The sequence below is a fragment of the Numenius arquata genome, chromosome 10 (assembly GCF_964106895.1).
Source record: "Numenius arquata chromosome 10, bNumArq3.hap1.1, whole genome shotgun sequence".
Lineage (NCBI taxonomy): Eukaryota > Metazoa > Chordata > Aves > Charadriiformes > Scolopacidae > Numenius > Numenius arquata.
This window is the reverse complement of record NC_133585.1, coordinates 4,690,424-4,716,618: the sequence shown is the minus strand read 5'-3', so window position 1 is coordinate 4,716,618 and position 26,195 is coordinate 4,690,424. Positions and strand designations below refer to the sequence as shown.

Genomic DNA, 26,195 nt, shown 5'->3' with positions numbered 1-26,195 from the left:
AAGGAAATGGACCTGTTGGAACAGGTCCAGAGGAGGCCATGAAGATGCTCAGAGGGCTGGAGCACCTCTGCTGTGAAGACAGGCTGAGAGAGTTGGGGTTATTCAGCCTGGAGACGAGAAGGCTCCAGGGAGACCTTAGAGCCCCTTCCAGTATCTGAAGGGGGCTACAGGAGAGATGGGGAGGGACTCTTGATCAGGGAGGGGAGTGATAGGATGAGGGGTAACAGTTTTAAACTGAAAGATGGGAGACAGATATTAGGAAGCAATTCTTTGCTGTGAGGGTGGTGAGACACTGGAACAGGTTGCCCAGAGAAGCTGTGGCTGCCCCATCCCTGGAGGTGTTCAAGGCCAGGCTGGATGGGGCTTTGAGCAACCTGGTCTGGTGGGAGGTGTCCCTGCCCATGGCAGGGGGTTGGAACTGGGTGATCTTTAAGGTCCCTTCCAGCCGAAACCATTCTATGGTATGTGCCTTTGGGCAGGAGCCAAGCTCAGCCTCAGTACACATAAGCATGACTTGCACTGAGGACTATGGGCTAACTAAGCCATACTAACCCCAGACATCTATACCATACAGTAGGACTATGTTTGTAAGTGTGCTATGGCCTGTAAAAGACAAAAATTTGCCTGGGAGGGGGAAGTAGAAAAAGGCCATCACAAGTTTTACCTCTACATCAGCCTGCGATCAGTCAGAAGAGTCCCTGTGATGGAGCATCTTGCTGGGTAATCCAGAAAAGAGCTGCTCAAACCTGGCTATAACCAAATCCCCGTGGCAAGGGGAACCCTGAGTGTCTTTGCCAAGGCCCACACGACTGTAAGGAGCGTGCTGGGCTCCCCATTGCTATTAAGGATTGCTCCGTTGTTACTCTGTGATCTGAGCTTGACTCCGTATTGTCATTGCAGGTGAACCAAGGTAACAGCAAAGTCCTGGGGTCCGGTCTGGGGTACCTGGAACATATTTGCCAACTGATTGAGAAGATTGGGCAGCTGCAGGAGCACAACCTGCGTCTCCAGAAGCAAGTGTGCAGCTTGCAGAAAGAGCAGAAGATGAGACAGATCAAAGAGGTAAGCAAACACCACAGTATCTTCCATTAAATGGTATACTTAAGGCCCAGATGGAAAGTTCCCCATTAGAGAAGATGCTGATTTACTGGACACCACACCCACCTGGGATGGGTGCTCTGGTCTTCAGGGAGCCCACAGTGGGCTCAGCTTCCCTTAGGGTGTGCTTGGGTTCTGTTCTTGTTCAGTTTTGTTTCCTAGATAATGCTTCCTTTTAGAGATAACAAGCGTTCCTCTCACCTCATGCAATGGCCAAACTCGAAGTCAGGAGCTTTTACTTCTCCACAGTTGAAAACTTCACAAGAACACATCTCCCCCCCGCCCCCCATCAATGCTATCAAAACAAAATGTTTCCACGGACCTCTTTAGCAATTGTGCTTTGAATTAAAAGCTCTTTCTTTTCCTTCTGGTTTCAAACTGTCAAAATCCCAGGATTTCCCACAAAACGGACACAATGGGAAAGAGAAGCAGTGGTATCGCTACCCAAATCCATGCTCTCTTTCCCTTCCTGTGCTTCTGAGCTGCCAAATGAATCTCTGACACGAAACTTCTCAGTGTTTCTGTTTGTATTTTGTTTTTGTCAGCCAGAGCTAGCTGTGGAATTTGACTGAAATTTGCAAATCATTTCAGTGTCCACCTAAACAGCACTTTTTTAGCCCCTGCGTATTTTGTTCGGCTCTACCCCACCTCTGCTTTTCAGTTCTTTATCTTTGGCCATCACGCCACATTTCCAGCTTTTTTCCTTCCTTCCCTTTTTATTTATTTTATCGCCCCCAAAGGAACACAAGGGGTTTGTCACACTCAGCTATTTCTTCCCAGCCATGCTGTGGCGAGTCTTTTAATCTCCCGACGGCGTCATTCCTCCCCTGGTGCTGCTCTCCCACCTGCTGGGACTGGATCTGCAGTAGGTGACCGACTCCTCCTCAGAGCCAAAGCCAAGTTGTGAGTCAGGTTGCAAAGCAGCGTAGCCCGTCATTTCCATGTACCCATCTCTCACGCTCAGAGGAATGCAGCCTCCTACATAGAGCCTGGGAATTGTTAACACATTTCCTGAAGCTTTAAAACCGTGAGTCATGGCTCAAAGTAACTCTTCCAAGCTGCAAATTCAGGGTCAATCCCTCATCTGGTGTTATGTGCCCCACTCCTCCCCAGCTCCCACTGAAATGAAAGGCACCGTGCTTTCATTTAAATATTTGAAACTTTGATCTTTTTGGTATTTTCTAAGATCTCTCAGCAGTGCCTTCTCAGCCGCCTTTGCCCCATGCTGTTCAGTGGGGAATAGGACCCCCAGATGTAACGTTCAGCACTTGCAACGTGCGCTACAAAACTGGGTGATCTCTCTTGGGTATCTCTTATTTTCCTCTTCGGAGTCACTGCCCCTCTCACGTAGAAGAGGAACGCTACTACCCCAGTTTGCCACAAGACATGGAGGTTGCTGTCCACATCACACTTTGGAGGGCATCCTAAGGCTACTTTCCAAGCTGTGTTCACTCTCCAGGCAGACTATGAGCATGGAAGTGTTTCCATGCCCCAGATGTGGCTGGGGAAGACACAATCCCCAGAGCAGAGATGGGTTAGTATGGTATTAAGAGCTGGTCATGAGGAGCTCCCAATGCTGTTTTGAGAGCTGCACAGACATTACCACAGAGACGGATAACATTTCCAGAAGCACTAGATAATGCGGGTTGCTGAAGCTGAGAGAGCTCTACTGATTTATTCCATAAAGTACCAGGCAGTGCTGAAGGCACTTTGTCATTCACAGGACTAGCCTTGACCAAGTAGGAAACCTTAGAACATTTTGAAACCTTCTTTCATCATAACTCTTCTAAGCATGTCTTAGAAACATTTAATCTTTTGCAAAATGCTGTGCAGTTGTAGAGAACAGCTTTTGCTAGCAGAATCATGGATGTTTAAAACCAAACCAAAACAAAAAAATAAAGGGATATATCCTCCTTTACCTTTTCTATGAGCCTCCTGGATCTCACCACCTTGATGACCTTATGAAGAGACCTCCCAGACATAACCACAGCAGGTGCTGCTGGGTATGGTGTTGATCCTGGGACACAAAGGGAACACAGTTACTCCACATCTTTTTCTTTACAAGGAAGTCTTTAATGCCCTGGGCCAAAAGCAGCATCTTTCATCAGATTTTCAAAGCATGACCCAAAGGTATAGGTACTGCAGAGTGCCGTGCTGCTGTGGCAACATATCCAGATGAAACGTTACATTAAAGCTGGCAATTGCTTGGGGGTCTCCAGAGGCCAACAGCAATAAACAGTTTGGTTCCCTTTCCACTTCAGCTGGATAAAGGTCTCCTTGCTTCCCGCCCTCTTAAACTCTCGTGCAACATGGTTGTGCAAGGTACGAAATCTCCCCTTCCCACCATACAGCAGCTGAAGTAGCACATACACAGAATCTCACTAGTAACACGTAAGAGAACTATGGCATCCCATCAATAAAAATGCAAGATACTGCTGTCTGTGCACCTTCCAAAACAAATAACATTATCTGAAAACGCGAGTGACTCTTATAACAGATCGGTTTATTTACACAAATGCCTTAGCTGAGCAGCTCTGTGTTTAGAAACTTGTATTCAATTCCAACTTGTTAGGGTTGTTTCAACCCTAAAAGATGCTGAGTGCCAGGCAATTTAAGTTAAACACCAATGAACCCATGGAAAAAAAAAAAAAAAACATCATGAAAAATCTACCTTGCCAACTTCCAGGCTCCTCAGCCTTTTAGAGAGTTAAATAATTTGCCTGGGTCCTGATGGGTCTCAGGACAAGGTTGGGCATCCCTGGGCTGGGAATGATGGCAGTTTGTGTGTAACATCGCACCGCATGGTTACCTGAGAGTGTCTGCATACTTTCTTCGTGTCTGCTGTAGGAGTATCTTCTGCAGCATTGCTCCTGTGGAGCTGCCAGTGTCTTCCTCAACTCGTACCAAGACATGAAGACGTTGTTTGCTGGGAGGAGCAGACCTCACAGCCTCTTGGTTCAGACTGGAAATGCTTCTGATCTTTCCATCATCCCAGAAATAGGAGCAAACACTGAAAAGCTGAGCAGCTGCAACGGTGAGTTCAAATACCTCTAACCTGCCCTCCCGCTTGCCACCGGATGGTGAAATAAGTTGACCAGCAACTTCTTTTTCCTTAGGAAAGACAGATGGGAATGGAGCAAGGTGTTAGCGGAACTAAACCTTAGCTGGAAAGCTAAGAGATGCGTTTTAAAATGCTTTGTCTACACCTAGGATTTTAACACTTCTTCATAGGTGTGAAGCAGGACTTTTTGCTCTGCAGCTGTGGCTACAAAGATGAGGACAAATGCATTACAAAAATGGGTCTCTTTTTTTGGAAATTAAGCATGCCTGGATGGGCCCATTTGTGCAGCCCCACCATGTGGCTTTAAAATCCCTCCCAGCCAAGGTAGGATTTGATCTAAGATGGAAAGCCTTATGCCTGTTATTAGTCTCCTGCCCTCCCAAGCAGGCACAGAACACATTCCTGGAGGATGACTTATTCTATAGACCAAGTGGAAATAAGCCCCAGCTGCAAAGCTTGGATCCAGAGACCAACTTTTCCAGAAGGCTGAGAAAGACTGGGCTCAGCCTTGTAATGATAAAGCCAGCTGAAAAGTCTGGATCCAATGTTAGATGTGAACCAGCCCACTAAGCGAGGCTGATTAGTTTATTGCAAACCTTGGACTCCAGCCTGCCTCTAATACCTGGTGAAACACAGAACATCGACGCACCTCCTAGCAGGATTGAGTCAGAGTGTAAATGGCCTTTGGGATCTCTAGTGCTGAGACTCAGAAATGCTGTTTCCTGGCAGTTTCAGAGCAGGCTTGGAAGGAAAATAAGACCATGAGGAAGACATTAGAAAGTCTGCTGTGGTTGGGCACTCTATTGGAGCGTTTACCTTCTTTCCACTGAAGTGTGGCATGAAAACACATGAGGTCTCATCCCACCATTAAGTCATAGACTCATAGAATCATTCAGGTTGGAAAAGACCCTTGGGATCATCGAGTCCAACCATGAATGCTACAAGTCCTTGGGTTCTCATCCTATCTGAGATCACAGCTTGCTAGCTAGCAGCACTGCCCAGAGACCATCCTAGCAGGACACTGCTGAGAAATGTGAGCAAGTCCTTGTGTTTCATTGCAGGAAGTGAGAGACACCCGGAATCAGGAAGCAGCCAGCCGATGGCGGGGCTTAGGAAGTTGTCAAACAATAGGAACAACAAGGAGAATGAGTTCAGAGAAGCTGGTAGCATGGCCGAGGGACAGGCTTTTCTGTCCAAGGACCCTATAGTAAGAAAGGTGAGTGATAAGCTTGGAGCCAGACTCTGAGTGGGATCTGTGGGAGATGGAGGGAGAAGTTCTGCTCAGGCAGATCAGAATGGGGTGCCAGGAGAACAGGCCAACCCTGTCTCCTATTGAACGAGGCTGGGGCAGTGAGATTAAACCAAGCACACATTCATTACCACCTATAAAAATTTTAATGCATCAACCCTTAGCTGGTAACAATTATTACCAGACTGGCAGCACATCAGTGTAATTATCTCCAGTTCCTAAAGCATGTTTCAGGGAAACCATGTCACTGAAGTCCAAGGGAGCCGGGAGGAATGCTTTTCCTCTCCCTTGCTTTCCCATTGTTTGTGGCTGCCTCAGCACTTTCAGGTTCCGGTGGGGATCACAAGTGCTGAAAAGCCAGGGCAGAGGCTCTAATCAGAGTATTCCCAGCCCAACAGGAAAGAGGAAGGAGTAGGTCTGTCATGGGAAAGACCTTCTCATGAAATTTCCACCCCGAAGTTGCAAATAGGTTGCAAACATTTCGATGAACTTCAGAAACCAATTCATGGCTGAATCCTGATAGGTTCTCCGTGCTCTGGCTTGCGTCCAGCCAGCTTCTGGAGCGTGAGCATTATTGTAAGCACTGGGGAAGCCCTGGTGGCTTCACAGGATGGCAGAATCGAGATCCACGCTCTTTGAACTGAATCCTCGTGCTCTCTTGTTACACCACACCTTAGCACTGTCACTTAGCATTGCGTTTTGTACCCTGAGCATGAAATGCCCCATTTACTTCTACGGTCAGGTACTGTATGGGAATCCTGCTACACTAGTCCCTGGGCTACCAGGTGCTATACACATGAGCTGGCGGTCCAAATACAAAAGAGAGGCGAGAGATGGAGGAGTAAAGAAGAGATTATCACATGCATAAGGGCCTGAATCGTAAAGAGATAAATGACTGGACCAAGGTGGACTGCAGGGCAGAGCTGAGAGCAGAACCCACTCTGTTCCCAGCACTGTGAGATAGTCTTGCTGTCTTACTATTTATCAATGTATTTGCCTTTTGTTTTTAGGGTGTGGACGTCAGCAAGAACATCTCGGTATGTACTGCCTTTGCAGAATATATTTAACTTGTACCTACATTATCAGGGACCAACTGCTGAGGCTTCCAAACCCCTTCCACAGCACACGTTAATCCTAGTAGCAAACACAAAAGGTTTGACGTTTCCATGAGTAAACAGTCCCACTTACGGGCGATTAACTCAATAGCACAGAAACCGGCGTTGCAGTTTTCAGCTGAGCCCGTGACTTCATCTGAAGTTTGGAACCGAAAACTTAGTGGAGCCCCAGGAAGAATTACCACAATTGGTTCTGCCTGGGCTGGTGCGTGGGGCTGGGCAGCAGCCAGGTTGTGCTCCGGAGGTGGCCACAGCTCCCGGAGCAATGGCTCCGCTGGTGGCACAGCGGGAAGGCACCTTGGGACAGGGCAGAACAATGCCCCGAACGTGACAGCGGTTTGAGAACTTCACTAAAATGAAACAGGAATTGTTTCTCCCCATTATACTAGTCCTGGGGCATGATCTTTTTTGTTCTTTTCCCAAAGTTTTCCAGCCGTTACTTTAGGAAATTTAAAACATGAAATGTTTGGATGCGTGGCTCCTTTTTCAGTTCATAAGGCCAGATGAGCTCAGCCCTGAGAGAACAAACATTAGGGGGGGCCTCAGGAGACTCCCTGACCTCCTGATAATCTCTATTAGCATTTCAAATGTAAGTGCCCAATTGCTGTGGCTTGTGGACGTGACAGGGAAACAAAGGCTTGATCTCTTCTAATTCACGGTCCACAAAAGTCACCACCTTGAAAAGGGCTGATACCAAGGCACCTGGCCTAATAGAAAGGAGAATGGAGTCAAGCTGCTTTTTTGGGTTGTTTTTGTTGTAAAGGACCCCCTAGGCACGTGTGAATAGGTAGGAAACCAAACCCATCTTTTCCTTTAGTGCAGCCTAACAAGGTAAAACGTGCCTTTGGGCAGCTACTCAGCACTTACCAGTGAAGTGCCCTCACTCTATGAAACCTTGACAGAAAGAACAGCAGAGTCCTAGAAACGGTACCAAACAAAATACAAAAAGGATGGTATTACCAACAGTTGATCCATCCTGTCTGGCTGTGTCCTGTACAGGTCCAGGTTGGCCACTGGGCACCATTACAGGGTGTTAAAAATTCTTTTGTGGGACCTGACTCTTATCCATCCAAAATAGAGAAGCTCCTCTCTTCCTGCCACCCTGGAGTACCCCAAAGTATCATACCTTGGCCAGATGGGGTCTGTCAGCAGCTCAGCTCGCCTCTGGTCCTTCAAGTTGCGGTTTCTTTTTGCTCCCTAGGGCGAGAGCCATGCTTGGGGGAGAATGAAAGATCTGATGAGGAAGACACGGCTGAGAAACCAGAACAAGCTGGGGCTGTCCTCTGCCGCTCTGAAGAGGTCCTGCCCACAGTTGTACAGGTAAGGCAAAGCCGTGGGAGATTTTCACTTAGAGTTGGGAAGAGGCGGTGGGAGATTCACCTCTGGTTGTTGCTGGCTGGAGAAGACCCTTCCCTACCTTCTCTCCATTCCAAAGGGTGGTCCTGGCCAACACAGCCATTTGCTTCTCTAGAGTCCAGGTGCTCTAAGGTCCCAACTGGATAATGTTACCTGTGTGAAGAATAATGGAAACATTAGGGTCCCTAAAAGAAGGTGCTTATCCCCAACAGGGCAAGGGGATGTTGACAATTAGCTGGAGCCATTCTGTAGCCTAATTATTTGCCTTTCTGCTCCCTCCTAAGCGTTACAGTCAAGGCTAATTCTCTCCCCTATCCACCTTTGCGCCTTTCATCCAGTGGAACAGTAAGCCATAGTGCATCTAAGGTGTGATGGGACAGTCAGGATCAGCTGGAAGGCCTCCTTGTCAGAGGAGATGAAGTTTGCTGAGCGTGTGCTCACGGGTGGGACCCGCTTGTTGCTGTCGATGAACATGATGGGTCAAGCATGAGGTCTCATTTCTATTGAGAGCTCCGTGCTGGTCCCTTGGGCAAATTTGTCTACCAGGCTAGTTACATACTGGTAAAAAATATGGTTTACTATCTGCATTTATACCGTGTGGGGCATATCTGTCTGAGGCGATGACGGTGCTGCCAGCCACCCCTTGCACAGATATTCCCCATGCGCTTGCCAAGTCCTCCCAGCTTGTCTGGTGAATTTGGGGTGTTTTTGTATGCGATCAGGTAACAGGAAGAGCCTGGGTATGTTACTCACCAGAGCAGGAGCATTACGTGGAACTGGGCTCCTCCCTATGTTTTTTCAGCTGAGATCTCAGTAACCTTGAGCTGAACAGCTCAAATGTGCTTAAACCCTCCTCAGGTTATAGAGGGGGTGATGGTGGGGAACCGGCAGTTGTTTAAGCACTCAGGAATGTCCCATTGTTCCCCTTAGACAGCCTGTACCTACCTTACAAAATGCATAAGGGAACTGGGAATCTTGTAATTACAGCTGGGAAAAAAAAAAAGACCCAAACCCCTCTGTACTTCATGGAGTGATTTTTCCAGCTGGGAAAAGCTTGGTTGGGGCCCAAGCACACATAACAGCCGAGCTTCCTCCTATTGTTTGGGAAACTGAAAGAAACACAAAGCAGAAAGAGATCAAACAGTTCCATCTAAAATAGATGGTGAACCAGCTGGGGAAAAAATACAAACTCTCGTGAACCTTCCCTCTAAACCTGAATAGAACCAGGACTTTATTTGGGCTTCAGAAAAGTCCTGTCTCTGTAACCTCCTGCTTGGCCCTTTCTCTGCCACGCTGAGGACCCTGTGTGAGAACTGCAGGCTAAATCGATGTACTTCCAAGGAAGGGCCAGCCCAATAGCTCCTAACAGAAATGGCTTTTGCTGCTTTCACATGTGCACTGGACAACTACTGCTGTCGTGGAAATGCTGTACAATGAGATGCCAAATGGACAATTTTTTTTTACCTGGCTGTAACTGGGCAGTCCCAGAGATCTTGTACGCTGATTTTTTCCAGGCTGCTTTCTGTAGCTGATGAACAGCCTTCTCTTTTCTTTCACTAACTTTCTTGTCCTATATATCTGCATAAAACCCTTGCTTCTACTCATGCCCCTTAATCTCCCTCCATTTGCTCTTCTCCTTCTTCCTAGCTCCTGTTCCCCAGCCCTGTCTGTATTTGCTCTCACTCTTTTTACCCCACAACCTGCAATAGCACTGACATTGGTCTTTCCACCAGTGCCTGGAAAAGCTGGGCACCTTGCTCCCATGGCATTTTGGATATGTAGTTGCCCTCAGGCTCCTTTGAAATAAAAAGTTAGGCTTAGTGGATCAATGACAGCCCTGCAGATGCTGCTGGACAGAAAGCCAGGTCCTTCCTACAGCAGCACCAAAATGGTAAAGCAAGAAAATCTCGCTTGTCTGCAGGCTCTTGGCAAAGCAAATGTTGAAGACTTGATACTTTCAGCATTTAAAGCCACTGTCTTTGTTATAATTTATGAAACATGTTTGTCCTGGCTCCTGGTCCTGTTTGTACATGCCGGCGTATGGAATTGGCTGGCTTTTGCTTACCCGGGCTTCCTTGGGCCCAGAGACGGCTCCCAAGGTCTTGAACTGGAACAGGTTGGAGCCTGGTGCCCTGTATTAAGGTACAGCTCTGAAGGAAGCACAGAGTTGTTGCTTTTGACACCCAGTCCCACTTGAGTCATTTGGGCAATTAGAGAAAGCCTCTTTGTTTTTGTTTTTGTAACTAGGTCAAAGCAAATCCCCTTTCATGCTCCCACTCTGCATATGATGAATGATCTGCTCCAGGGAGGTTGTTTTGTTTTTCTTTTCTGCCTTTTTTTTTTGTTTTTTTTTTAACATCCACAAGAAGAATTCTCATAGTAGGAGAGAGAACTCATCCAGCAGGAGAGAGGGGGGCCTGCCAAGGTAAACATACTGGCACAAGACTGGGTGGTTTGTCTTACATTGTTCTAAACAGGCCCAGGTTTTCATTTCATTTTCTTTTTCCTGCTAGTACATTTACTCCCGCAAAGCAACATCTGTTTTGTGCAAAGGGCCAGAACAGGCTGATGAATGACTTGATCACAGTGTTATGAACTTAAGCAGCGCAGGGACCTGGGTCTTACCTATGGCGGGAAAAACAGATATTTTTTTTTTCCCCGAAATCATCGCAGGACGATCCCTCCAGAAAGGGCAAGGAACTTAGTTCCAGCTCAAATGAGCCCCAAGATGAGAACTTTTTGCCTTTCCACTGTAGCTGGTTTTAGCGACAGAAAACTGTTCTCAAATGATAGTGGAGCATCATATGATCAAATACTTGCCCTTGTTAGACAATTAAGAGTCTGGTGCTGCTTTAACCAGTGAGGAGACAATCCAGCCTGTCTTGTAAAAGTTAACTTTGTAGTTAGGATGAAGTAAGTTAGGAAGGATAGGGCAATTCTAACATCACAAAACCTATCTTTAGTGTTGTCTAGCAAAGGCCAAAAAGGGCCCTAGAGCCACAGACCTGGGTCTGAACGCTACTCTTCACACTGGAAATTACTACCAAGGGAGATCTCTGCGCTCAGGGTTGAGAAAGGGCCAAAGAATTACATAATATCAAGGCAGAAGTCTGACCATTCCATTTTAAAAGAATTAAAAGCTGAATAAAAACAAAAACAAACAAACAAAATAGTACAACATTTAGTTTAAAAAGAAAACAGATTAGTAGCTGATAAAAATAAGGAGTCTGTACCACATCAGTCAGGACTTTGAGCTGGAAAATTTTTCAAATCAAAGACTTGAAGTAAATATCTATTATTTAAATATTTAAACAGCTATTTACTTCATTTTCTGTAAATAGCTTTGAAATACTGCATTTAAAAAAACCACCACCCCAGAACTACAGCTTTCTTTCTTAAACAGCAGCTATTTTTAAAAAGTGTTCCAAAAGTTTGTCTTTCATAAGTCCTGGAGGCCTGCGCTAACAGCCATTACAACCGAACAGGATGATTTACACTTATTTCAATTGTATATAATAAATAAGAAACAAAAAAACTAAGCTGGAGACAGTCCGCAGCAGCCAGCTTAGCATTGCTCTTCAAAACGTCTCCCTTTCCTGCTTTCCAAAAAAACGATGTTTGCGTCCATCCATTACATTGCAACTCCATTCCGAGTGCTGCATTTTGTAGGTCTCTCTTTTTTTTATTTTTTTTTTTGGATGCTGCCACAAATATTTGGACAGCATCTGTTTTGGAATTTCAGACCAGAGAGGGGGAAGCTGCTTTGGGTGCAGCTTGGATGTCGGGTACATATGCACAGCATATTAATGCTAAAAACACAGCCATGCGTTCTGACCGCTGTCAGCTTTAATTGTATTTTTCCATTTGTTAAGGCCAGATATTATGTCTTCGGAGCTGAGGAAAACTGAGAGGAACTCCATGATCGTTCTGGGGCAAAATACAAAGAATGAAAACATATGGCCTTTCTGATAACCCAAGTCAAATGGAACAAGGTAAAATAAGTAAAGCAGCATGTGTTTCTTTGTGGGTTGGGGATATTTTTGCCTTTTCTCAGCACAGTCCTGTTCCTTCATCCAGACGTGCTCCAATATGCAAAGATGGGAACAGGTCAGATTTTTGAAATTCAAATTAAATGCATTTATGCCAGCTGAGGACTGGTTCATATACCTTCATTTTAATAGTCCCCCACTTTTTTTTTTTTTTTAAAAAGCCCACAATTTAAAGGCATCTGTAGTCATATGGGCTACATCACGCAGCCTTTATACAAAAAAGTACAGCAGCAAATTCATTTACCTGCAGTCAGTCAAAAAGATTCCCAAATAACAAGCCAACCAAATGTCTTGCGAAAGAGACAATCTGCCCATAATCAAGACTAAAAGAGAACCAGGCTCAGCCTCATCTTCCACCTTCCCGACTCAGCCCATGGGTTAAATGCAGAGAAGCCCTTTCCGACCTCTCACACTCACCACATGCTTCTGTTTCAGAAAGGCAGAGTGGAAACACCAACGGACACAAAGCCAAGGACCCCGGGGTTACTTTGTCCAACCTGGATCCTACAGTTGTCGACAGAGTAACTCCGGTTTGAGCGTTGGAAGGGAAAGAGGGAACGGGGAGGTTGAGAAGGGTCTGTGGACAGATGCATGCTCGGCTACGTACGGCTTCGCTCCTGAAACTGAAATATACTTATAGAAGTCAAGCCACAGATAAAAGCTACTGTTAGCATCTTGGCAACACAACCAACAGAGACTTTTAAGCAAGATTTGGAAATTCTTCCTCCTCCTCTCTGGATTAGGAAAAGAATTACCTGAAACACTGAAGCTTTTAAGTTATCATTGCTTTCTGGGGACCCTCTCCAGCTGAAATAAACTTCACCTTTATGGGACACAGCAGCATCTAGAAGAGCGCCAGGGACTCCCTGCCCGGTGCAGAAGCGGCTGTTGGAAGGACAGTCTCCTCCCTCAGGGGGAGAGGGGGAGGTAATGAATTGCAGTCTCTGCTTGTCCCCAACACATCTCGTCCCTCCAGAGCATCATCTGGCCAGCTTTGCCATTTTACTGGAATCCAATAGGAAAACCAAGTCTGTAAAGACAAGACTTCCTGCAAGGCCATTCCCGAATCCACCACTACCTTCTAATCCTTCTGCAGAGGCCCCTCAACTCCAGGGCTACCCTATGCAGAAGCTGGCATCCTGCGGGCTCATGGCAGAGACCAGAGCGAGGGTCACCGCGGGAATCAGCCTTTCGAGAGACTGGGGGGTGGCTCCAAGGCAACACCTCAGCTTCACCAGGCAGCCCAGCTCCTGTGCTATCAATCTTTTTGGTGGTGGTGGGGAACCAGGCTTGAATTCCTACTTTTAAGCTAAAAGTTAATTCCCCTGGCTGTGCAGGTGGGGTACTCACCTTGCTCTACGGCTCAGCCTGTGCTCTCCCTGCTGGGAAAAGGCAACAGGGAGAGCAGAGCCGCAAAGAAGCGCTATTCAACTACATACAACCTTTACAAGCTGCTGCTCTTTTGGGCCATGTTTGGTGGCCGCCTTATTGCCACATGCCCACCGATTTGGACTCAAGGGACATGCTTCTGAAGGTTCCATGGCTGCAGTGGGCTCTGCACACCAGCTCTTACTGGTACTAGCACAATAATTAACATACATGGAATAAAGATTTAAATAAGTCAACTTTGCCTCTTATTAAAAGATCATTCTACCCCCTAAATGTAATTACAAGGCAGGAAATTGCTGTTTAAAAATCCCTCCTCAACCCAAACTTGCCTGGGAACCAAGATTTAAGAAGCTGGCAGGAACGGATCAACTGCAGCAGGCTTAGCCTGTCAGTAACAGATGCTTCCCCCTTGCTCACCCAGATCAGCTGGAGCCCTCAGAGTCCTCAAAACCAGAGCAGGATCTCTTCTGAGATGCAAAACACCCCAACCACACTCTCCCAGGGCAGCTGTAGGTTGCAGGGGTGAGTGAAGGCAGCAGCCCAGGCCTGGTTCTCCAATACTCAGAAGGGTTGTTATTTAGCACCTCCAGGAAGGAAAAAAACACAAACACACAACACAAACCCCAGGAAAAAAATAAAATTAAAAAAAATGGTCTGTGCTGACTCAAAGTTAGCACCCTAAAGTAGGTGCTGTGTTCAATGTTTCAGATGTAGCTGCTGCAGGACTTGGTTATTCGCTGTATATCTTGCTAGCTTCATCCAAAGCTAGAAAGATTTATAACTTGATTATTCTGTGAATAGTCTGTATATGTCCATAAATACAGGGGACTAAAATCCTGCATTAACTTACACCCTCCATTATCCCTCGAGCTTTACCGAGACTGTAAGGAATGTGAATCAATGCAAACTGAATTTAATGTGTTTTAAGACATAGTATCATGATCCGGTATTCCCCACCACCTCTATTCCTATTATAGGCTTATTGGTTTGTTTGTTTAAACTAAAATGAACTAGCATGCTTTTTTTATTACAACATTATATGAAATATATTCATGTATTTTCAGAAATAAATATATTTATAATGTGTAACATACTGTATAGTTCTCCACTCCAGGGTGCATTGTAATACAAGCATAAGAAATTTAATAAAAGCATCACTATTATAGTGATCGTTTCCAGATACTTTATTAAATAGACACCTGGGTTGTAGTATAGCAACTGCTACACATTTAAGGTTTCAGGTGAGCACTGCTGGTCAAGAAAGGAATTGTTACCTCCAAGCTTTGAAGGAACTTCTTTAGCTCTGGCAAGGAAGCGAGTTTGTTCTTTTGAGGCTGGTGCTGTTCTCAGAGATCCAGAGGGCAAGGAGAGCCTTTGGAAAGTTCAGATACAGCGAAGCGTGGATGTTCACTTCAAGCAGCTCTGTGTTAGGTGCTGCTGCTGGGCTTTGCTTCCAAAGCTGGAGAGCAGGTGGACACAGGAGGGCAGCACACACCACTTCCAAACACTTCACCCATTCCACCACCACAGAAAGGGTGAAGGCACTGGGGATAAAGTGGGCTGATGCTCAGCATCGGGGTTTCTTTCTGAAAGTCTGGGTTCATTAGCAGCACTGACAGGTGCTGGCTGGCCTCAGGGCTCCTTCTCCTCAGCTTCTCCTTCATTCACAGCCCACAGCAGCCTCCTGGACACAGCTGCTTTCCTTCACCTGCAGGAGTCTAAGCCAACATCTGCAGCAACCCACACCACCTTTAGTTCAGCTGTGTAGCCAGGCAGCATGGAGCTAAGCTAAAAAGAGGGTATGGGCACCAGAAGTCACATGCACTTACTCCAAAGAAAGTGAAGGAGAAAAGTCAATGAGACCCAACTAAAGAAAGTAGAGACTTAAAAAAAACCCCAAAGGCCAGAAATCCACCTGTGAAGGTAGAAGGAAAAAAAGTACACATCTGCAGGAAAGAAAACTGCAGAACAAAGCAGCAATGAAACCCTGGTGGAGAAGGAGAACAGGCTATGTCCTGGGACAGCGCACCAGAGGAAGCCTCTGTGTTTCTGGCTTTCACCTTGTGGCAATGCTTCACACAGACAAGTTGCACCCCACTGCTGTTTGTGCCCTTCCCCTCCTTCTGGGGACCAAACAGTGAGCCTTAAGCGCAGAATCATAGAATGGTTTGGGTTGGAAGGGACCTTAAAGATCATCAAGTTCCAACCCCCTAGCCATGGGCAGGGACACCTCCCACCAGACCAGGTTGCTCAAAGCCCCATCCAGCCTGGCCTTGAATCCCTCCAGGGATGGGGCAGCCACAGCTTCTCTGGGCAACCTGTTCCAGTGTCTCACCACCCTCACAGGAAAGAATTGCTTCCCCGATATCTAATCTAAACCTCACGTCTTTCAGTTTAAAACCATTACCCCTTGTCCTATCACTCCCCTCCCTGATCAAGAGTCCCTCCCCATCTCTTCTGTAGCCCCCTTTAGGGACTGGAAGGCTGCTATAGGGTCTCCCTGGAGCCTTCTTTTGTCCAGGCTGAACAACCCCAACTCTCTCAGCCTGTCTCCATAGGAGAGGTGCTCCAGTCCTCTAATCGAGAGGACTCCCCACAGAGAAGGGAATTAAGTTCACTTCTCTGCTCACCCTCCTCCACTCACCACTGCCCATGTCCTGTGCTAAGCAGCAGGTCCATTACAGCAGGATCCAGCTCCACACCAGAAGGGACAGTCCCTGCAGGGGAATCTACCTGATCCCCAGAGACCCCATGCCCAGAGGTCTCTGCCACTTTGGGACAGTTCAGCAACCCCACGGAGGGCAGCAGGGACTTTCCTCTTAGCCCCTTCCCCCTCCACACAGGCATCTAAGCTCTCTAAGCAAATATTTTTGCCTGCCTTACTGAGGCACGGGAAGACTCCAGCAGCAGCCAGGAAGGTGTTTAGACCTTGGCTAACACACACACACATGCAGTTAAGGACAGTGCCAGAGCACCCTGCCTGGTGTACTGGAAAGGTGTGGTCTATATTACTGCTTTAATTGCCCAGTTAATTAACATTAGAGACAGCTGCTAAAGACTTGTCATAAGGCACATTATGAGTTTACCCTCTGCTTTCTCAGACAGAGCTCCACCTGTATCAAGGCCATTTAGTTGCCAGAGGCACTCCCTAAAGGAGGAGGCTGTTTGACCTATCTCCAGCTGATGATTTCTCCAGCCTGTGACCTCCTTCACCCTCCCACCCAAGAACCTGGAGGAGCCTTATCTTCTTCTGATTAGATTCTAAAAGCAGGCCAGACTAAGGGCACTGGTTATTCTGGAAGTAATGCAGTTTCTGCTAGAAAAACAAAAACATTGTAAGATGATTCCTGAAACTTCTTGTTAGAGTAAGAAAGGAATTAAAAGGCAGTTCCTACCACCTGTTAACACCTTCCAATCACATAGTATTGGCAGAAACCAATTAAATAGAACAGTATCTGCTACCCCAAGCAAGATACATACATGGAAGCAAAGAACTGAACAGTAAGAGCTGCTCTTCCCCTTTAAAGGCCCCTAAGCAGCATGATCTAGACTACTTCCCTGTCTTTTAACAGGGAGAATTTTTAATCCATTTCAAGGAGGGGAAAGAGAGGAAAACCATATTTTTTCCTTCCCCTCAAGCATACTTGCTTAAGGACTACCCCATCAGCTATAAGGGGATCTCAGTGTGAGTGCTAGCACCAGCCTGGGCAGGAAAGGGGGTTGTGGAGCCCCTTTCCCTCCCTACACCCTCAGGAGAGGTTTGCTGGATTGTTTCTGCCCAGGACCTGAGGAAGCTGAGAGTAATCCTGCTCAGCTGCTGTGACTGACCACACCACACTGAACTGCTCCTGATGCTCAGAAGTTTTATTTCTCATCTCAAAAAAGCACATCTATGGCACTGTTGTGCCAACAGTGGTGTCAAATTAGCTTTAATCTGAGAGCTTTGAAGACTCCTGTCTGCTCTCACATGAAGGTTTAAGATTAATCTTTAAATCAAGTTTGAATATTTTCCTGAAGTTCAAACCACCCAGGCCCTTTGATTTTTTTTTTTTCAGTTGGAATGAAGTTTCCATGTTCTCATCATCCAGAAAAAAATTCCCACCTGCCCTTTTTTTGTTTCCAGAGCTAGAGATGTAGGTTTATGTACAGCATCATTAGGAAGGCCCATTTGTGTAGTGCTTTGCCATTTCTGCTTCTGAGTCCTGCCACATGAACACATGCCCTGACTTACCTACTGAGCTCAGGGGCGATTCCCAGCTCCTCTCCACAGTCAGATACCAGCTCTGCATTCCCAAAGGAGAAACAGCTGTAGGATTTGCTTTTCATGAGTTTTGCTGCACTTCTACTCAGTGTTTGAGAGGAGCCATGATAAGTGCTTTTGAGGGCCACCCAGCCACTGACAGAAGTGCAGACACCACCCAGCATCACTCCTGCCTCAGTCTGCAGCCTCCCAGGAGCCCAGGCTATGATGAGGGCTCCCTCCTGACAGCAACAGGCAGTTAACACTAATCCCAGAGCGGAATAACAGCCAGAAAAAGAGATAGATTCAGAGAAACAGCTTTTGGAAAGCTCTCTCACAGCCATCAGGATTATTTTTATCGTGCAAATAAAGGCTTACAGCCAGGGTCCCTGACAGGAGAAGGAGTCCCACAGCCCAGGTGGGTTTGACAGCCACTTTATTGCAATACATTGATTTCATGCATTACAGGCACCTTCCTTTGCCACAGCACAGTGACCACAAGCACCACACACAGAGCTGCCCCGATTGCCACAGCAGCAAACCCCAGAGCCCAGGGGGCTGCGGCTGCTCCTGTAGGGGGAGAGAGGCCCCAGTTAACACTCCCCAGTAAGGCACAGGGATGCCTTAGGGGCTCGGTCTTTCTGCTGGGAAAGACTTAGACCAGCCCCCTTCCGCAGCCTGGCTATGCTGGGCTGGCACACTTACCGAGGCCATCCTTGGCTGTGTCCCATCTTAGCTCATCCTGGAGGAAAATCACAGGGCCTTTGCTGGAGACATGGGAGGCAGCGTCCTGAAGAGGTTGCTCAGCACTCCTTTTACCCCCTGCAGAGCAATATGTTTTTGGTGAGAAGACATATAGAATCATAGTATTGTCTAGATTGGAAGGGACCTTTAAGATCAAGTCCAACCATCAACCCAACACTGACAAAAACCATCACTAAACATATCCCCCAGGACCACACCTACTCGTCTTTTAAATGCCTCTAGGGATGATGATTCCACCATTTCCCTGGGCAGCCTGTTCCAATGCTTGATAACCCCTTCAGGTGTAGAAGTTTTTCCCTGATACCCAATCTAAACCTCCCCTGGCACAACTTGAGGCCATTTTCTCTTGTCCTATCGCTGACAGTGAACTTTGTCCAGGTCAGATTCTCAAAACATGAGAAGGCAAAGCCTTCCGTGTGAGTCAACACAGAACTAGGAGCCTATGAACACCTCTGCCTTTTTGGCATAAGGGCAAGGGCCCTTCCTCAGTGGAACGGGGCAGGAAACACCTCATCAAGCTGTCCAAGGCTTGAGGGAATTAGTCCATAGCCTACATGTCCCCCTAACCTCCAGCTTGGAGGGTAGACCCTTGTTGACCCTTTGGTTGGGGAAGCAGGAAGGCTAAGACACTTACTGGCTCTAGCAGGACAAGTGGTGGTGCAGGACTCCTGTACAGACCGGTGGCACACTGAGGCACTGCAGTGCAGGTACACCTAGAAAGAACAGGACACAGCCTGGAATCACTCAGGCAGCGTCTGTGGACAGGCGATATCCTGGTGTGGGTGACCTGACCCTGGCCAGCAGCTAAGCACCCACACAGCCACTTCCTCACTCCCCTTACCCCAGCAGGGTGGGGAGAGAATAAGAAGAGCAAAATCAAGAAAACCCATGGCTGGAGAGATAAAGAAAGTTTAAGTGAAGGAGAGGGGGAGAGGGAAGAACAAAACCAAAGCACAAGTGATGCAAAAGGCAGATCACCCACCCCGCTCCCACAAGCCAACTGGTGCCCAGCCAGTCTCTGAGCATCAGCTACATTGCAAGACAAAATTCTCCAGTGTTTGTTGCTGAGCAGGACATCATACAACACAGAATGAATTTGGGTCAGCTGTCCCAGCTGTGTTGCCTCCCACCTTCTACCCATTGGGGGCTGAGAAACAGCAGAGCTAGGAGAAAAAAAACCTTCCTGCCAAGCACACACTATTCAGCAAATAGATAGGACCATTGGTGTGTTATCAACACTGTTTTAGCCACACATCCAAACCCACAGCACTATATGTGCTGCTATCAGGAAAGTTAACACCATCCCAGCCAGATCCAGTGCACCTGGTCACCAAAAGGAGAAGGCAGAAGGATCTCTTTGGCTTGCTTCACATACAGGCTGTAGCCTTGGAGCCCTCTGCTGTCTGCTGCAAGGCAACTCTGATACCTTCACTATACACCTTCAAACTCAGATCTGGCATTAACAGCACTTCTCCCTGACATCTGCGACACAGCTGTCCAAGCACCACTGCTAGGTACAGCTGGGACCAGTTTTGAGTATTAATTGATCCCAGTACAAGGCATGGTGAACTTCATGCGACTTAACTGCTCAGAAGCTCAGATGCTTCCCAGGTACCAAAAGCTATTTCCAAGTCATTTTGGCCAAGAAATTTAGGTTAGAAAATATTGATTAGCATAATTAGAGCACACACCCTAAGCTAGATCAACAAAGCAGCTTAGGCAGCAATTTAGCACTTGCTTTAAGTAGACCTACCCTTTTAAGTAGTCTCATTTTCTGTCACACCCCTCCGGTGACACATCTTGCCTCTACCACATTTGTCTCCAGGAATAAAGAGTTTCTTGCTTCAACCTCTCCTGAAACAGGAGAGGATTTTCCTATTCTCTCCCCCCCCCCCCCCCCCCCCCCAGCCAAGAGTTTTGAGGTGCTTCTTATTGCTCACACATTACTTCTCCTCAGTAGTAAGCTGGGCAACCAGGACAGGATCTTACCAGCCCAGAGAGCATCTCTTGGGAAGTGGAGTCCACAAAGGTGAATGTGTAGAGGGTGAAACGCTGGTAATGAGAGGGGAACAGTAGTCCTGAGGCAAGACTCGGAGGCACCAGCTGTGTCCGATAGTTGTCCCCTGCATAAGGGCACCTGAGAAAGGGAGGCCAGCAGTGAAAAAAGTGCAAGTCATCCCCCTACCCAAAAGGTATTTACAAGTCACTTACCCATCCACCAAAACAGGCCACTGCAGCTCTTGCTGGGGATTGATACTTGGCGTGGCCCAGCAGTGGTGCAGGACCAAAAACAGGTCTGGGTCTGTTCTCTGTAGGATCTTGACTTCTGCATAAACAGGCTCTCTCAGAGTCTTCACAACAGGATAGTCACTGTCAGTATAGTAGGAAGTATAGCTTCCATCTGGGACAGGAGAAACCCAAGAGCCATTTTAGAGCAAGAACAAACAGGAAGAGGCAACACAAAAGCATCCTTTATAGCCATGACAGTAAGTTCCCACCATGGCAGAGAAGCAGTGCCAGGTTCACCCATCAGTACCCCCTTATTACTCAGAGACCAGAGCCCTGCACCAAAAGGCTTGATCAAGTCCTGAAAACCTCTCATACCTAAGGCAACACGCAGCTCCAAGGACAGAGGACCTGGCTGGGACACAGCAGGGAGCGGTGGCAACGTGAAGACCTGAACACTCAAGGGAATGAAGCTCCCAGTGGTGGAGTAACTACAGCGGACATGTAACCTGGTGGGACAGGAAAACCCAGAATCAGGCAGATCGGAGATATCAGCTTGACCTTTCTTTTCTCCAAGATGGCAATGTAATATCTGCTCTAATTAGTCATATCCCTAATCTTTCCTTGAACACTTCCTTTTAGCAAATACTTGAAATTCTCTTCAGAGGTCAAATTTGAGTCTCCAGAGAGAATTCAGAGCTTGTGACAAGCAGGAATTTCTCTTGTGACGTTGAGCACAGTGGCACCCAGCAACACCAGCCCCAGGGTATTACCTGAAAGTGCTGTCCCTAGTGATAGAGCCAAGGCTCCCAGTCTTCACATCCCTGGATGCCACCAGCTCATTCTCATATATGGCCTGGTCTCCAGTCACCTGGAATGACAGAGCAGGCACTGCCATTGCAGTAAAGTCAAGCTGGATTACTGCCAAGCTGGAGAGCAGCATTTGGCCTCTGGAAGCCTGTAGGGTGCCCATTTTGTAGCCAAAGCCACATCAGGTTGTTCCAGGTCTGCAAGCTCCTACCTGAAAAGTGGTGCCACAGGCAGAGAGCGGGAACTGGTACACAACAAAGACGTTGTTTTTCACGACAGGGACACAGCCAGTACTGTGTCCACTGGCCAGCTGCACAGAGTCCAGGATAAGGGGTGGCAGGGTCACATCCCGAGAGATGGCAATGGAAAACTGGCCATCTGGTGTGCAATGAGCTGTCACTGGAAGGAAAAAAAAAAGACATAATTAGTCTTGAGCTCAGGGAGAAGAGGGATGGAAAGGAGGCTTAAACATCACAGCAAGGCCAGGCCAGCAACTTCTGCAAGTTCTCCTGCCTGTAACTCCCAAAGCAAGCGTGAAGCACAGCAAAACAAGCACAACCAGCTCTAACAGCAACACTGATTCTTGGCCATAAACCCAGGTCTGCTGCAATAGCTCCAGAAGAGCCAGACACTTCAATGGGACAGAGTATTCTTGACAGCCAAAAACATAGCCCTAAGTCACCTGCAGGACTGGTACACACCAATCCCACTCTGCCAGGAAGGCGAGGAATTCTAGTTTGCAGCTCCTCCAGGAGGAGGTGAGGACAGTTGCTCGTTCTTACCTGTGTTACCGAAGTAACAGGGCTTCACCCTGTCCCTGGGGTCATAGCAGCAGCCTCGCACTTCACAGTCTCCCTGGCTGATAGGCAAGGAGGCACACAGCAGCCGGTCACGGCTGAGGACAGCAGAACAGACGCTACTGCTTGGAGCGTCCAGGGCTGGAAGAAACAGCAGGAATTTGTACAGCTAAAGCACAAAAACAGGAGGATAAAGACACAGAAGACACTGCTGGTAGGTATCCTGGTGACTCTACACACAAACCAAGGGAAGTTAGACCCAGGTGAGGGTCAAACACACAGCCTGGAGCTGTCATGGAAGCCTGCTCTGAAGGGATCTGCATTTCCCTAGAACAGAGACTCCCCATAAAGCCATGCACAGAAGACTGGACTGCGTGGGGTCTGTCAAGATAACGCATTCTGGATCAACTCTGGTAGTGTAGAAAAATCATTGCACCTAGTCTCTGGCTCAGTCCCTGAACTTGCAGGGACTCATGCAGTCAGAATATGGCTAGGAGACAAAAGGAAAGTTCACCTGCTGACCGTGCAAAGGAAGCACAAGTCCCCAGCAAGTTGGTGGGTTGTCCAAACCCTTCTCTAGGGAGTCTTCTGTACAGCAGTGAGTCCCATCTCCCAGCCCCAGACTGAATAGGAACAGCCATCCAAAAGGAAGGGCACTCATCACCACAAGTAGGGTTTCCTAAGGAGCTATCAGAGTCTTACCAGGAAGGTCCACAGGGCACCTGAGCAGCTTCTCTTCATGAAGAACCTTTTGACCAGCATCATCTGTTCCTTCAAGCCCAACCAGCATGAGGTAATTGCCATCCTGGGGGAGATCCACACCAGTCAGGGCAGCCACAGCAGCAGCAGCCACAGTCCCAGCAGAACCCCTAAGGTCACTCACCCATTCAAAGACATAACAGCCAGTATAGGAGACCACAACTTTCCTGGAGCCATCTGGAGTCTCAGATACCAAGAGCCCGCAGTCAGAGTCATTCTGCAGAGCATGTGTCTTCCCCTCAGTATCTAGAGAAAGAGGAGACCACAGCAGAGGCTTCAACATCCCACACTGAAGATGGGGTCCACTATAATCCTACCCTTCTGTAGGAAACAAGGCCCCAGCCAGTATTAGGGTCTGGGCCAGCAGGGGTGTGTGAGGGAACCCAGCAGCCAAGGCCATCTAGATCCAGGCACAACACTCCACTAAAACCCTTAACTGCTGGGTCATATAAACAGCCCCTGGTTACACAAGGTGCACTGAAGCTGTTAGACAACACTTCACATCAAAACCTGCCCCTTTCTCCTCATTCCTGGCATGCCTCTGCACTGTGCAAAACCACGGCAGTAAGAAAGCCTCTTGACACCACCCTCACTTACCCCAAGTAGTCAGCACAAAGGAAGCATTCCCTTCCCAGCCTGGAGGTAAGGTGAGCTGCAGGCTTTCATGGCCACAAGCCAGCAGGTTGGGATCAGAAAAAACACTACCCTGAGCCCCCACAGCCAAAGCAAGGGGACCAAGAAACCCCCAGAAGAGCATAGCTCCAAATGCAGCCCTAGACTGCCCTGCAACACCCATCCTGCTCTCTGGCTAAGGATCATGAAGCAGCTGCTCCATGCCTAGCCCTTTTAAATTGTGGAGCCAGCTGGGATCAGAAATTCCCTAAGTGTCCAGGTGGAGCCAGCCCAGCAGTTTAACACCTTCCATTGCCCTCACCTGGCTCTGAACGCATCACAGTCTGCTTGCACCCTTTGAAGAAAACCACAGGGCAGGAGCTCAGCTTATGTCAAGAGTTGAGTGTGTATTCCTATCACTAAGCTGAGAGGAACTCATCTGTGCAATTTACTGTAAAGCCTCAGGAGGGTCTTAAAAACCCTTTTTTCTCACTCTGAGTTCTTCCCACTGCTGGCCCACCCAGGAGATCCAGCTGCTTTTCCCCATGTACCCTGCTGCTGCTCTAATTGTTCATTACACGACATCAGTGTAAGAAGCTGAGAGATAACGCTCTTTTGACCTTTTAAAGGAGCCACTGCTTCAAATGCCAGACACAGTGTGCCGACATATAAGCACAGAAATAGCCCCCTCCATGAAATCTGTGGAAAACTATGAAGTTCAGGAGGCTTTGCACACCTACAAGGAGATGATTCCCCTTGAATGCTCCTGGCTGTGGACTACAGCCCCGTTTGCAGTGCAGGACTGTTCCAGGCATGGATACCAGGCTGGCAGGACCATGTGCTCTGTGTGACCCCCACCACCCCCAAGAGCCGGCAGGTGGGCCCCCAAGGTGGGCCTGAGACACAGGTAAAGGGAGCCTCTGTGATCCCAGAGAAAGCTCTGCCTGCCACTGCAACACGTCCCATGTAGAGCCTTCTCCCTAGCCAGACAGGAGGCTACAGCACCCACACCAAGTCCATACAGATGTCCATCTTTCCATACAGATGTTTCTGTATTCAGGCAATGGAGGTGTGAAGGTCTTCACACTGTTGCAGGGGTGATGCACACATAGTTTGTGCGTGCCTTTTTGTGCCCTACTTTTTGCAGTGGGAGCACTGGCTTAGCCTGTGCCATTGTGTTCTCTTGTAACCTGCTTATTTCTTTGGGACTAGATCATCACACACGTCCCAGCGTGGGTTAGATGAGTAGGATTGCTAATCTTGACCCTTAATAATGCACTTCCATTGGTAGCCAACCACACTTCTGCTCTCAGTAGACCTTCCACCTTCTGGAGGGTCTCGCCCCTCGAGCCATCATGAAGCATGGGTCGTAGCTGAGTCCAAGGGAGATATTCCCTCAGTTCTTCTACCTTAGCCCACAACCTGTCTTTCCTCTCCACCTCTACAGGATGCCGTGATCCCAGCCGGCCAGCTGGGTGAAGAACATCCCTGTGCCTACCCAGTGCACTGCTTATTTCACGTACCAACCAGGAGGGATGTTCCGCAAGGAAGGAGACCTTTTCAGCTGCTCTGCACAGTAGGGGCTGAAGCAAATGGATCTCAACAGGCTGCCTGTGTGGCTGCTGTTTAGGGGCGCTCATGAATCAAACGTGCTCGTCCCTGGGCCCGCCCGGGCACTGGGCAGCCACGGTGGAGAGGGACCTGGGGAAAACATTTGGACTTTGGCAGGTAGGGAGACTTCATCTCAGTAGAAGCTTGTGCCAAGACAGCTTGTCCAAATCTCACAGCCACCGTGCGACTGCTGAATACTCCATTCCCCTGTGTTTTGTGCTGATAATTGGGTAAACAATAACAAAGAAACAAAGTACTTTGGAGCTATAAAGATAGCTTTCCTTACACTTTAACCCACCGATATTTTGTTTCTGCTGACAGGAAAAATGCCTACAGCTACTTGAAGAATAACTCCATGTGAAACAACATTTCGAGTGCTGTAGATCCCCCAAGAAATACCTGTGCTGAGAATGGCTTCAGGGAAGTGCCCTTTCCTAATTTCTACACACACGCACACACACTTGACAGCTGTGGAGATGGGAGGCAGTTAAAATAAGCCTGAAATTAATGGAAACTAAATGTGTTGTTTGGCAGAAGTTGTCAAAGCAGTCAGGCTGAGAGGAAACAGGCAGGTCTCAAAAGAGACAGTTACAACACTGGTAGCTTTTTATTTGAACATCCCTACTAGGTGCCTCCAACTAACTTAAAACCAAAGTTCCTGTTGAAGTTGACGAGGAGGGGACTTCCACCTGTCCTTACTGAACTTTCACATGCATGGAGAGGACAGACCAGTCCTGCCTACTGTTAGCATCTGCAAAGACAAGCGAATCCTCAGAAAACCCTTGAACACTACCGTGACGTGAAAAGGTCCATGCTTTCCTAGAGGGAGGGGTCTATATTTTATACTTTCCTCTCTTGTGAGGCCAGACACCTCTAGGGAGAGAGACTGAGGCAATTGCTGTACACCGAGGAGAACACCTCAGTATGTTCTTTGGCACGTCACACACAGTGCGAGCTCCACTGTGTATGTCAGGAAGACTTCAGGAACAAGCACAGATGGCTCACCCCACTGAGAGCTTGTACAACTAATACCGAAGAACAGAAAACCCAAATAGCAC

The 26,195-nt window shown here is 47.8% G+C and overlaps 2 protein-coding genes across 4 annotated transcripts in view; one reads left to right on the top strand and one right to left on the bottom strand.

Annotated features, from left to right (window-relative positions):
• Window positions 1–14,483, top strand: part of LOC141469241 (uncharacterized) — a 34,008-nt gene extending 19,525 nt beyond the window's left edge. Inside the window, exons 3-9 of one of the 3 annotated variants that reach the window (XM_074154682.1) lie at window positions 901–1,062; window positions 3,946–4,132; window positions 5,221–5,375; window positions 6,419–6,445; window positions 7,725–7,843; window positions 11,752–11,871; window positions 12,364–14,483. In XM_074154682.1, the coding sequence (XP_074010783.1) occupies window positions 901–1,062; window positions 3,946–4,132; window positions 5,221–5,375; window positions 6,419–6,445; window positions 7,725–7,843; window positions 11,752–11,848 (747 nt within the window). In that variant the 3' untranslated portion in view covers window positions 11,849–11,871; window positions 12,364–14,483. The remainder of the gene's footprint in view (window positions 1–900; window positions 1,063–3,945; window positions 4,133–5,220; window positions 5,376–6,418; window positions 6,446–7,724; window positions 7,844–11,751; window positions 11,872–12,363) is intronic. The other 2 variants (XM_074154684.1, XM_074154683.1) reach the window with 2 other exon arrangements.
• A 3,494-nt stretch (window positions 14,484–17,977) lies between these two features.
• On the bottom strand, window positions 17,978–23,710 carry ZP4 (zona pellucida glycoprotein 4). The gene is made up of 12 exons (XM_074154875.1): window positions 23,512–23,710; window positions 23,039–23,160; window positions 22,858–22,960; window positions 22,141–22,296; window positions 21,570–21,757; window positions 21,322–21,419; window positions 20,927–21,057; window positions 20,534–20,723; window positions 20,312–20,459; window positions 18,957–19,035; window positions 18,263–18,379; window positions 17,978–18,127 (listed from the first exon to the last, which is right to left on the bottom strand). The coding sequence occupies exons 1-12, from the start codon at window positions 23,708–23,710 to the stop codon at window positions 17,994–17,996; spliced, it is 1,665 nt and encodes a 554-aa protein (XP_074010976.1). The 3' UTR covers window positions 17,978–17,993.
• Between the last annotated feature and the right edge of the window lie 2,485 nt (window positions 23,711–26,195).

Coding starts and splice junctions, on each gene's coding strand:
- ZP4 (XM_074154875.1), bottom strand. CDS start 23,710: ATGGGTGTTGCAGGGCAGTCTAGGGCTGCATTTGGAGCTATGCTCTTC. Junction 21,758..22,140: donor CTGTTACTTCGGTAACACAG/GTAAGAACGAGC, acceptor TTTTCCTTCCAG/TGACAGCTCATTGCACACCA. Junction 18,128..18,262: donor CACAGCCAAGGATGGCCTCG/GTAAGTGTGCCA, acceptor CTCCCCCTACAG/GAGCAGCCGCAGCCCCCTGG.